We start from the raw sequence: 12,662 nt of genomic DNA, 5'->3' as shown, positions 1-12,662 counted from the left end.
GAAGGAGGCAGGCTGTACAGGCACATTGCGCCTGCTGTGGCGCGCAGGGCAGTGCCCGCGGGCTGGCTCGTCGTGTGCCGTGGGAGCAGAGAGCAAGGCACCAAGGATATCCCAGGGGAACGGCCGTGGGAGCGTGGGACTGATGGGAAAACGCAAGGCAAGGTACTGAAATACCTCTGTGAAACAGTTAAGAAACTGCACGTTGTCTTTCTTCTGCCACGTTTTAGAGCTGGAGGACATGCTAGCAGAGTTTAATTAAAGCGAGGCACCCTAATTGTGCCTCCGAATCTTGGAGAGCGGTGGGTGCAAGAAGTGTCCTTGGTCCTCAGGTGTCCTCCGGCTGTGTTTGCTTTCCTCGCACGGGGCTTTCCTCTGCCGTTTGCCAGCGCCAGCAGCCGCCTCTTGCCTCTCCAGGCGCCTGTGCATGGCATGGCATGGCTGTGACTTTACGGCGTTCGAAGACCACGGTGCCCCGTAATGCTTTGGTTCCCGATTACCAGATGTCTCGTGAAGAAAGACAAGTTTAGAGACCCTTTTGATATGTATTAGCTGCTCCCTACTCCTAGCTCCTTTAATATGGAAATTAATTGATATGGTTTGTAAATCTTTTTCACTACCCATAAAAATTGAGTAAGTCACTTCTTAGAAAAATGACATATATTTAAATTTTTATTATTGTGATATATTCCACAGTGAACTGGTGTCAAATGGCTGAGGCTCCAGCCTTTCCCTCCGTGTAATTCCTGTTACATGTGTGCCTATTCTGTAGTCTGAGTAATTTTAAAATTAATGGAATACTTTTTTGACATGTGAATCTGCTATATAATATGCAGTCCCAGAAAAGCACTGCTTGCAGATAGTTTCTGGAAGCTACTATACCAAAGTTTTACTCTGTTCGGCAGACAGAAAGTGCTCCGTAACTCTTGAGGTGTATAGGGGGTAAGGTATGACATGGCTTGCCCTCATTACGGCACTTTTAATACTGGTAGTACCAGCCCGTTACTTGCAGTGGGTGCTTGCGCCTGAGCTCTCCAAGGAGCCTGTGCCAGCCGAGCGCGGTGGCTGGGTGTAGGATGGGTGACTCCCGGGAAAGCCGGGGCTGTGGGTGCAGAGCCGTGCACGCAGGCGTGCCGGCGGGGATGGATCCCTGCGGTCCCTGGTCCCGAGCAGGTTGAGTCTCCTTTGGCCATTTTACTGCTGTCTTCAGGCACGTATGGATGGGAACGCTCGATTACGATTCTATATTGCTTATGGAGTTTTTAGCACGAATGAGTTGAAACATTGTCGTTATTTGTTGTTTAACTCTGCCTGAAATTTTGCAGGCTTTAAGGTAGAAATCCAAGTGCTGTGGCACGGGGCCGTGATCGGGGTTTGTGGACTTTCGTTCTAGGAGGAACGCACCCGGTCACATAGCCTGGGCGGCCACGCTCCCCGCCGGAGCCGTTGCTGTCACTGCTCTGTTCCACCTGAGCAAAGGCGACGGCTCTAGTTGGGAAGAACAAGAGGGAAGGTGCTAGGTACGCTTTCCCTGGGACTGCTTAACTCACAAAGGAGATATATATATAGATATATATAGATATATATATATCTATTTTATCCTCCGTGCCGCAGGCAGGATGGGCCAGGGGACTAGACAGTACCTTTGCTCAACTCCCCAACTATGTGTTTTAAGAGGACAAGAAGACAAAAAAAAAAAAAAAACCCTAGTTAAAAAAATAATGTCTGTCTGAATATTTCTCACTGTGAAAACTACTTTTTTCTGATTGTTGAGTTTGTGTCTCATACTTGCTGCCTTTTTGCCTTTCCTCACTGTCCCTTATGGCCTCTCTGTTGTTGAGACCTACGCATTTTGTAGCCAGTGGCAACACTTGAGTGTTTAGCATTTCAGGATGGAGACAGCTGCTTGTAAAGGAGAGGAACGTGTTCGTACAACTGCTACCAGTGGAAATGCAATTAAATTCTCATCGGCGGTTCCTGTGGAGGTTAACCCAGAGCACACCAGTATCTCCTGGCCGGGAGGACGGGGTCTGGCCGGCCCTGAGCCCCGCGGGGGGAGGCTGCTGCTCCGAGGGGCGGCCGTGCCCCCCGGGAGTAGAGGATGTGCCCATGGAAAAATGTTTGGGGTTTAAAAAAAGCAGGACTAAAAGCTCAGTGCAATAAAAGCCTCACTCTAAAGTATATCGAGTTGGACTCTATGATCTGAAAGGTCTTTTCCAACCTAAATCATGATTCTGTGATTCTATATGAATGTGTCCCATTAAAATACAGCATGATATTTAGAAAGGTGATACAGTCCTCCCCACACACGTATGTGTGTAAATAAAGGACTGAACGAGGAGGAAGAGGTGAAGAGAGGAGACTTGGAGCCACAGGGAGTGGTTTGTTTTTTCTTTGCCCGTTTTGGCTTGTTGGGAATGTATTTGTCACACATTAAAAAGAAATCATTTCCCCTCACAGATAATGGCAAAGAATCGAGTAGATCCTCCTGCCCACCGACCTTGATTTTACACACGGAGAGGAAGAGTACGCCCGTGGAGAGCGATGGAGATAAGGTCTGCAATGGCATTTCTTCTTTTATAAACCTCTTTAAACTATTGAACTGCATAAATCGGAGTCGGGATAAAGGACTGTCCTCTGGCTGGAGCTGTGCTGGTGATACAGGATTGTTTCCTACCGTCGATTTTCAAGAGCTATCTATTTAATTTATCTTGGTGCTTTATAGGAGCTCTGTCACTGTAGTGTCAGGGTATCAGAGGAGGGATGCTCGCACGCTGGCGGAGAAGTGAGTCGATGGCAGGGGGGGTTGTGAGAGTGCAAACGTGGAGGTGTGACACAGCCCGGGACAAAATTTGTGTACTGAGAAGTTGAAGTGCAGAAACAGAGTACCTGTGATTTTCTCTGTCTCACTGTGGTGACAGGGACCCGGGGGCTGAGTCAGCCCCTGCGCAGAGCAGGGTCAGCTCGCTGCACCTCGTGCCACTTGTCGCAACATCAGCCCCAGGTGCAAGGAGGAATTTTTTCATGGCCCTCACCTTTTTGGTGTTACTAATTTAACTGTGCTGGGTGCTTCAGTAGCACTCCTTTACAGATAATTGCAGGTCCTTGAATAAAACTGACTGGTGAACATAAATGGATAGCAAATACTGTGGGCAACTTATGGATGGGTAACACTATATGTGTGTGACTTCATTAGCTTTTTATAAAAAAGCCTAGATTGTTTTATAAAGGAAAATGACCTAAATCATACTCCCAGCTTCTACAAAATAAATGGAAATATTTGCTTTCTGCACAGTTCATGCAGACATCCTGAAAATGGCTAAAGCTAAAAGAGGGGAAACCTTTATCTGAGTATGGGGCTGTGGAAGAGCATCTCAGGCTTGGAAGGCAGCCGTGCGGAAGATGCTCGAAGCTGCCTTGGCACAGGCGTGGTCTGTTCCCCCGTGCTTCTGCTCTATGCACGCACGCTTTTTGCAGCAGGAGGAGGACCTGTGGACTTGAGCTACTGTTCAGTTTATTTTCACCTGGCACATTCCTATCGTGCTGCCGTCTTTAGTCTCTGTGCAAGCAAACCTTCCCTGCCTACCAGGCGCTGCAGGTGTTCCCCACGTTTGCAGCTGCGTTGGTACTCGGGCACATTGCTTAGGGCGTTAAGTTGTAAAATACCTTCAAGATGAAGACCTCCGGACATACGCTTTATTATTTTTAATTAAGTGCGTGCTTCTTGTGTTTTGGTACTGCACTGAGCTATCCCACCGCTCCCCTGCGTGTGCGGCTGCCTTGGGCGCAGATGTGGGAGCACCCGCCTGCTTCACCCTGCCCCTCGTTAGCGCGGGCATCGCTCCCTGCCCGTCGTTTCTGACGAGGAGGCTCTCCTCGTCATCGCGACACATGGAGTTATGCCCGCTGTCCCAAGGAAGCTATTGGCACGGACAAAAAGCACGTCTGCTGGTTTTTCATTTGTATTGCTGTAAGCAGAGCGACATTTTTATTATTTGCTGTTTGTCTGGGCTATTCTCAAGGTAGCTGGTTGTTCATAAAGCCGCTCATGGAATAATGGCAACAAGGGTGATCCGCTTCAAGTTAAAGGCGGTGATTTGTATAACAATAACTGTCTTCTGCATCGGCTTTATTTGTTGACTAATCTGTATCTGTCTTTCAAGGATCATTCTTTTAAACTAGTAAATGAGGATGACAGCACATCAAATGGCAACAAGCCTGTGGCATCCACTCCAGTGCCAGGATCACCATGGTAAGCAAATGCAATCAGACCTGCTAGAAGCCATTCATCAGTGCTGTTTCCCTTGCCAAACATGCATTAGTGGTCTGGTACATGGGGAAAATATGCTACCCTGGGTGTTAAGCAGCAATGCTGGGCTCCTGTTGCAGCTTCTGCTGGAGCTTTTCCTCATTAATCTTGTACTTAAGGAAAATGTGGGGAAGCTGCAGACACGGTGTGAGCCAGCTCCTGGGATTTGCGAGGTAAGGGCGGTGTGCTCGGAGCTCCGGCTCAGCCAGGGGCCAGGTCTGGCAGAAGGTTACCGACGGTTTCTCTGGTTTTGTGGGCATGCGTGGCCACTCGCCTGCTGTGAGCAGGGCTGTGTTCGGTCGTGCTCCGTGGGCTCTGTCTTACATGCGTTGAGGATCCAGCTTGGATGGATCAAGGGGAAATACAGCATCTGCAAGAAATGTTCTTGGTTTTTATGGTCAGATCCTTTTTCTCTCCCAGTTATTTCAGTGACAGTGGGTGAGTCTTACTGTCTCACAAGAATGGGGTTGATTTCAGGCTGTGTCAGTGAAAATAGGCTGTGTCTCATGGTCGAGGTTTCCTGACCACGTTCCCATTCAGGGAACTACATGTTGGGAAACTAAAGCTCTTGTGTCATTTTTAAATGGATAAAAACTTTCTTCACTTTCTGTCCTGAACGGTTGACTAGAAGGATTTTTGACCTCCTTCACCCATATAATAATTAGTTTACACTTAGTGGATGACATCTATGGGATTGTTGGCAAAGGCACTCCACGCACAGATATCAGCCATTATTTGTTACTGTCATACTGTGTCATTTGGCAAACCAGTGTTGTAAGCACAGTCCGATGTCCTACTTCATCTCAACTTCATAAATACGTGATTTACATCCTTTCTCTTCTTGACAGTTGCTACTCTATGGTGTCGTGCAGAGGAACCATTTGAGTACAGCAGTGACATAAGCGGGTTACGGTTTCACCCGTTCTTACAGAAAAGAGCCACAGCCAGGGGCACCCACAGCGGGGTCTCACGCAGCCCCTCTTCTCCACCAGTGTCCGCTGAGCACTGAGTGGGCATCCCCTACCTCCACCAAAGTGCTCCGCTCTCAGATCCAAACTTGTGGTATTTTAATCTCTAACGAGAAACCTTCTGTACCTTTCTGGGTTGCCAGAGGACTGTTTAGTGACCCAGTGAGTACTCTGGGGGTGAGAAGAAGCACCCAAATCTGGTCCTGGGGACCAGAGGGAGGGGGCACAGTCCTCACGCTGACAGTTGTCCCATGTTCTGAGGTGACAACTTCTCACTGGCGGTCCCATGGCTCCTGATGGAACATGGAGCATGCCTGTAGGGTGCTTCAAGCACAACCTACAGATTGTTCTGATAACTTGAAACTAGATATGCAACACAAATTCAACAAATTCTGAAATTACTTCAGCCGCTCCCCACCCGTAGGTTGGCTTCCTGCTCCTGCAGGACCCATGGTTGACGTGACATCACCAAGCACCTGTCAGAAGCAGCTAGACCAGAATTCTTAATGGCAGAAAAATTTTCAGGAATGTTACCAAACCTTATCTACCTTATGATATAAAAAAAACAAACCACCTAATATCATCATCTTGTGCCCTTACTCATTCTTAAATTACAGTTTTCTAAAGGGAAACATGAACGTAGCAATATCTGCCTTTCCAGTTTCTGCTTTGTGACTGAAACAAAATACCATGTGTCCCCTGTGGATAATTGAAACCATTATTATACCAAAGAGGAACAGGTGACATGTTACATGGGGAAAGGGACATTAATTTTCAATTAAATGTCAAATTATATTAGCCATTGAAAAATGAAGAAGTGTCACAAGGGACCCCAGAGTTTCTAACCTGGGGTGATGGCATGCGAGACCTGGCGATACCCCACGATTAATGAGCACCATCAACATCTGTGTGCGTGGCCAGGGGAGCGGTGACCCCAGCAGCGTGCCAGCAGAGACAAAACACAGGTCTCCAAACCCCCTGGTTGTAACCTCTGTCAGATAAGAGCTTTGACAGTCCTGCGTGCATGTGGTAGCATCGCAGGTCCCAAACAAGATGCTGGTTTCAAGTTTACCATCATTTGCAACTAACTCCCCAAGCGGTTCAAATCCCGCAGCGTGCGTACTTGCCAATGAAAGAAATTACAGCCAGGGGCATTTCAAAGCAGGCATTTGCTCCTGGGCAGGATTGGTCCTGTGTCCTAACTGTACTTCTGATATTTATAAAAGGATAACAATAACCCAATTTAATTAATCAGCCACATCAATCCTCTTCACCTAAATGCCAAGATTTTGTCCCTTCCTTCTGTGGTATTTATGGGAGCGTGGAGCCTTGGTTTACCGTGTTCTTGCAGAAGTCCCTCTGGGTGTGTTCTGCAGACGAGGCTCAGCGCTGGCAGGTCAGTGTTCCTGGGGGAGCAGGGTTCCACCGCTCCGAGGTACAAAGTAAGAAGTAGTAATTAGACCTAATCATTACGTAACAGAGGATTAGAGCATCTCTCTTGTGAGGCTCTTTTGTGATCCAAGACATGTGTGTATTAAATAAACAGAAAGTTATTAAAATATTAGTCATGTCTGTGTCGCTGAGTTCAGGATGCCAGAACTCCCGTGGGGTGTAAGTGTGACTGAAGTCGACGGCTGGGTTTGTACAACCAGTTTTGTGCTCCTGTTCATCGGGAGAACATGGAACTCTACTGGACGTAATTACTGGGATGTTCGGGCTCAGTAACACGCTTACACCGAGCTGCTCCCGGCCGGCACCCCGCAGCCCTGCGGCTCCTCCGCGGTTTCTTACAGAGGTTGTGTATTTTTCATTACGTGTTTGGGCAAGATCAATGGTGATGTCTTACCAGTGGTACATGGAGTATGTTGGATTATCTTATTATAGTACTCTACAGCGATGGAGCATTTTTCGTATTTGCAGTTCTTTACCCAGACCAGGCTTTTTTTTAAACCAGTTTTATTCCTTGCTTTTAATAACAGTTAGGCAGCAGAGCCTCTAATGATAAGATTTGTTCCTTCCAGTTATTTATGCCTCAGAGGGACCAACATTTTCCCATTATAAGTGTATGTGTGTGTGAGGAAGTCAGAGTGTGTATATGATGTTTGTTAGTTTTCATTATGATTCAGAAAGCGCGGGCTTGAGATTGATATTGTTTGTTTATTACATACAGCTGTAGTGAAGGGAAACTTGAGGGCTTTTAATGTCTATTAAGGATGGCGCGATACTTATTTTTGTATTATTTTAGCTGATTTAAAATGTATGTCAGGACAAAAAAGTTGAACTGCTCTTACGCATATTTTACCTGACCAAGTCAAGAAAACTGCGGTTTGTACAGCGGCGACTTGGTCCCATTTTTCAAATTCAAACCAGAGCCCGTAAAGCTCAACCTAAACCTGCGTGGCAGAGTTCTGCGGTGGCTGGTTGTACCTGTCCAGCGCAGAGCGTGGCGGGGGTGCCGCGGGGATGCCGCGGGGATGCCACCCCGTGGGCATCGAGGCGGTGGCCGGCCAGCCCGGCGGCCGAGGCTGCTGCTGCTCGCTGCTCTCGGCCACGGCTTCAGAACGTGAAATGTATTTTCCCCGTGGCTTCTCTCGCTGTGAGCGCCACGGCGTTCCTCCTCGCCTGGTTCTTTTTTCCTTCCTGCATATCTCACCCGCTGCTTTTTGGGGGCGGTTAGACCGTTTCTGTGACGTTTTATTGACACGGAGAGAGTCTCCGTGCCCGAGGTGAGCGGGCTGGCAGTGCCGGAGCAGGCTGTTGCTCTGAGAAGAGTCGCACCCCCGCGCTGCAAACAGAGATGCAATAAACCAGCTGCAGGTTAATGTCTCGGTCGTGGGTGTATCTGACATTATCTAAGCATAGTTTATCGCTTGGAATAGGTGTGTAGTCTGGACTGGAGATGACCGGGTCTTCTTCTTCAACCCTACAATGCAGCTGTCAGTCTGGGAGAAGCCGGTGGACCTGAAGCACCGCGGCGACATAAACCGGATCATCGAGGATCCTCCTCACAAGCGCAAGCTGGAAGCTGCAGCAAGTAACTAAAGCCCTGTGATTATTTGCCTCTATTTAAACTTGAATATCGAATGAAACTTGGTTACTAAATGCGTTCAGTGGAAGTTTGATAACCATAATTAGAGTGGCTTTCCTTTTGAGATTTCATATAAAGTATTGCGTTAAAATTGATGTTTATTGCAAAATCCGTATTTTCACCGAAATGCTGAGCTGGGGAATAGAGTGTTCTCGTTATTGGCAATGAAGAAACAGGTGGCTTCTTACACTGGACGAATCTTTGATGTATAAAATACATCTCGGAAGACGCTGTCTTTATGTTTTATTACACCTATTTCCAAGATGTACATTAGGAATGCATTACCAATGCATTATTCAGCTGTTACACAAAAGCAGATACTCCGTAGCTAATGATTATCCAACCAAGTTGTAGAGGGGAGAAAAAATCCCAGTAGTAAATCTCAGAGCGCTAAAAGGTTTGATGGAAATGTGGGCGCTTCCATCCAAACATGACTCTGCCAGTCACCTTCTAAATGCTGCGGATTCCTGAAGGGGAGAGTCCTGGCTAAAGAAAACCATGCTGATCTGCAGTAATACATGTTAAGTGGTTCAAAATACAGCTTAAAAGACACCTCTTGCCTTGTGAGTGACCCAAGGGGTTTGCTCTCTGCCCGTCCCCGAGACAGCCGGTCCGCAGAGGCAATTTTCCCAGCCTGACTTTCCCACCCCATGCTCCTCGCCATCCCATCTTTTTTCTGCTGTCCGTACCTCAGTTGTTCAGTCCAGACGTTGTCCATGCTGGTCACCGGTCCAGGAGCAGCCCAGCAGGTCAGCCTGTGCTTGCTGGTGCAGTAGCAGCTCCATAGTTTGTTCCACCACATTTCTCTCCAAAGATGATGTTTCATCAGTTTTTTTGTGGACTCCCCGTTACTGGGAGCTGCTCCATGCCGTGTCAGTGCTCCTTTTATTTCCTGATGCTTTACGTTGGCTTTCCCATGGGAGCGGTGTCAGTCAGACCCGCTGTTACTGGGAGGATATCTAGATGCCTGGCAGTCATGTGAAATGCTTCTTGTCTGGATTAGCTGCTTGTAATTCTTGGATATTCTGCTTTACAGCAGTTTCAGTGGAGAGCCTCCGTCAGCTGATGCTTGTTCTTTAGTGGGGAGGTCTAGAAAAATGGAGGGGGGAAAAATGAGACTTCTGTCATTCTTTTAAAGTGTAGTATTTTATAACTAAAAGTAAGGCAGCACTGCCAGTCTCGTGAAGTGACCTGCCTTTTACACTCAGGCCGTCGGGGGCTGTAATGTACGCTTTGATCCACGGGCGCAGCTCCCAATTAACTACTGCAAAATGGGCTGTGAGTGTGCATTTGTGGACTTGAAACACTGTGTCTGCAGGCAGATAAAAGTGAGTGATAATCAGGATTTATGTTATCAGTATTAGCAGAAGTTTACTGAAAAAAAGCTACAAAGAATGGCTTTCTATTAGTGTAGTCCTTATATAATGTCATTGGATTTTTCAATATAAATTTCAATTGTCAGATGCTCGTATATGTATCATTTTTGTATATGGCTTGAATAACTTTAGCTGTATATCTAATAATTCCAAAGCGTATCTGCTGAAGTTCATTCTTCAGGAGAAAAATATAGCATACGTTTTTTATTACAGGTTATATTGAAAGATCAATTAATTACTGACAAGGGGAAATGATGGCCGAAGACAGAACTGAGAGTCATTGTTCGCGGTCTATAATTAATTAACGAGAAGAGTCTAAAGTCATTGTTGATATGTGCCACTTCAAAAATCTATTTTTTGCTGTGTGTTCCATCCTTTTTATTTATTATCTATATGTACCACCAAGATTTGATTCATGCACCAGTTTCTTTACGACCATGGTTTTCATTGTTGCTAATAGCCGTAATCTTCCTTGATATAAATGGGACTTGTGGTTGCTCAATATTTGAGACAGTGAGGTTATAATTAGTATATATTAGCTGCTGAGGTGAAAGGAATTATTTGTTACCATTTCTCTTAGCTTGTAATCTCGAGTAAATAAATAACACAAATGAGCTGTGTGTTTGCAGCAATGGTTGCCAAATTTATTTAGCTTAGTTGCTGCTGCCGAGTTTTAATTAGAATTTTTAAATCAAAGGCACGAAAAAAGTTGGCAAGGGTAGTTACTCATGGGGTGCTATAGGTTATCTCCGCATCACTCCGCGGAAAGGTCAAGTGCATTTATAATTTGGGCATAAACGAAAAACTACTTATTTATCAATTACTCCGCCTCCACGAAGTATTGGTTCTTTGGGAGGTTTCTGAAGGTGTCGTGGCTCTTTACCGATGGGTTCCCATCGGGCCGCCCCAGCCCCTCCGACGGGGACGTCACCGGCCAGACGGGGGTCAGGACAGAGACGGCCCTTCCAGGACTCTCGTAGCTTCATCTTCCACGTTCCCAGTGGCAGCTCTCTTTTTCTTGTCCGCAACTGTCGTTGCTCCTCTGTCTCAGTACGGGCACAGACTGAGCATAAAGCCCCTATTTCCCCTCAAAGATTCCTTGAAATGTTTCTGTCTCATTGCAGTGGAGAAAAACATTTTTATCTATTCCTATTCTTCCACCTGCTCAAATGGTTGGTCTGGATGGTTAGGCTGAGGAAGTTAATTTTTCAGCTAATTAGAAGAAAACTGACATTCTGACTACAGAAAATGGCATGGTGATTCATAGTTGGTATGATCCCTATTCAGAACCAGTTATGATATAGTTTACTCTGTCCCCGCAAATATTTTGGACCCTTTAGCATTCAGACAATAACACGAAGCATGGTCCCTAGAAGTAGCCTGGGTAAGCTCCTAGGCTTACGTGCGGTACGTGGGTGCCGGGCCTCTTTACAAAATTGCAAATCAGATTTTTGCGTGTGGCCAATGGATTGACAACGCTTTAACTCACCTGGTAAATGCCAGTGTTTCCTCTTTGTTCTGGAAGACGAACCGGAATTCATGACATGGCTGGGGTTGGCTGAATGATTTAATTAATCAGCACTAAGCTTGATAGACCGTCAGATTGGGGCAGTGCTCCGCTTCATGATTTCATGGAAAGATTACTGTCAAGTAATATTCTTCCTCAAAGCTTTAAATCAATTATTAGATTTTGTGCTCGGCTGCCTCTCTTCCCTTTCAAAGTCAGTTTATAATCTTACCAGAGGTCCAGCGGCGCGATGTGATTCAGTAGATTCCTGAGTGAGGGTGTAGATACCATTTGCCATGTTTTACTGAGTTTTCCGTTGCACTGAAATTTTAAGGGATGATGCTGACTCTAATCTTGTCCCACTTATCCAGCACAGTATACCCACAGCAGTCGCTCCTGCAGGTGAAGCGAGAAGGATTTTGCGTCCCTCCTCAGGGAGGTTGTCCTTGCTCTCAGGGAGAACCCGAGGTGTGTCAGGAACCAGCCAATGGAAGGGAACTCTGAAATCGGGGTGTGCTGTATCGGAGTTCGTTTCTCTGAAGGCTATGCGGTAGCTAAGATTTGGGTTTATAAATGCCCAGTCCACGTATTTTTCACAGCAAAATTTAAAAATTATACATCCTTTTCAGAAATCTGTGAAAGATCTTGTCGTAAGACGATTTCAGATTTGAGTTCACCTTCAGGTAGCTGGAGAACTTCACAAAATCGTTTGCCATCACCAGTGAGTTTGCTCTTGGCCTGTGGAAATGTCGAACAGGGCAGGCTCACCGCGTGGGCCAGACTTTGCACCGCTTGCTTTACGAAAAGAACATCCCGTCAGGATTCAGAATGTCGGAGCGTAGCACGACGGACGTCCTTTAGCCAGCTCTGGAAGGGCTGTCTGCGGCGTGTGACGGACGCAGGAGATGTCCCGTGGGCACGGCTTTCCCTTTTCTTTAATAGCTGTGAGGTTTGGAAGGAACAGGGTTGTGATCTCCCAGTCACCTTTAACTTCAGCTCTCTTGGAAAGCGCCATCAAGTACTCTTGTCATTCCATAGTATTACTTTCAGAATTCATTAAAGTTGAGATCACCGCTACCTCCGCCGGTTGTTCAACTCCTGACTAATAGCTTTATAATATCTCTGTTGACTTACATTCCACCATCTGAGTTTACAGGTTGTTTTTTTCTATTTCTTTGTATTTTTAATTGGGTCTCCCAAAGAAGAATTTACCAAGAAGGGGTAATACTTCCAGTGAATTTATGTTTATTTAAAACATTTTAAAATTCATTTGTGTATTCATAATGCTCGTATATTGTCAGGAATGTTGAGATCAAATGCTCCTTATTTTGGAATGCCATTCATTTCTCCTCATTATCATTTTAAGTTATAGTTAGTAATGCATCCATTTGCACCTGCTGTGTATTTCCTCCTCGTG

The 12,662-nt window shown here is 46.2% G+C and overlaps 1 protein-coding gene across 3 annotated transcripts in view; it reads left to right on the top strand.

Annotated features, from left to right (window-relative positions):
- TCERG1L (transcription elongation regulator 1 like) overlaps positions 1-12,662 on the top strand; it is a 94,071-nt gene that overhangs the window by 61,776 nt on the left and 19,633 nt on the right. For all 3 annotated transcript variants that reach the window (XM_069797264.1, XM_069797263.1, XM_069797262.1), the window contains 3 exons: positions 2,458-2,552; positions 4,161-4,249; positions 8,154-8,308. In XM_069797264.1, coding sequence (XP_069653365.1) covers positions 2,458-2,552; positions 4,161-4,249; positions 8,154-8,308 — 339 coding nt within the window. The remainder of the gene's footprint in view (positions 1-2,457; positions 2,553-4,160; positions 4,250-8,153; positions 8,309-12,662) is intronic.

This window comes from Haliaeetus albicilla, chromosome 11 (genome assembly GCF_947461875.1).
Source record: "Haliaeetus albicilla chromosome 11, bHalAlb1.1, whole genome shotgun sequence".
Classification (NCBI taxonomy): Eukaryota; Metazoa; Chordata; class Aves; order Accipitriformes; family Accipitridae; genus Haliaeetus; species Haliaeetus albicilla.
The sequence above is the reverse complement of the archived record's forward strand: the minus strand, read 5'-3'. Positions and strand labels throughout refer to the sequence as shown.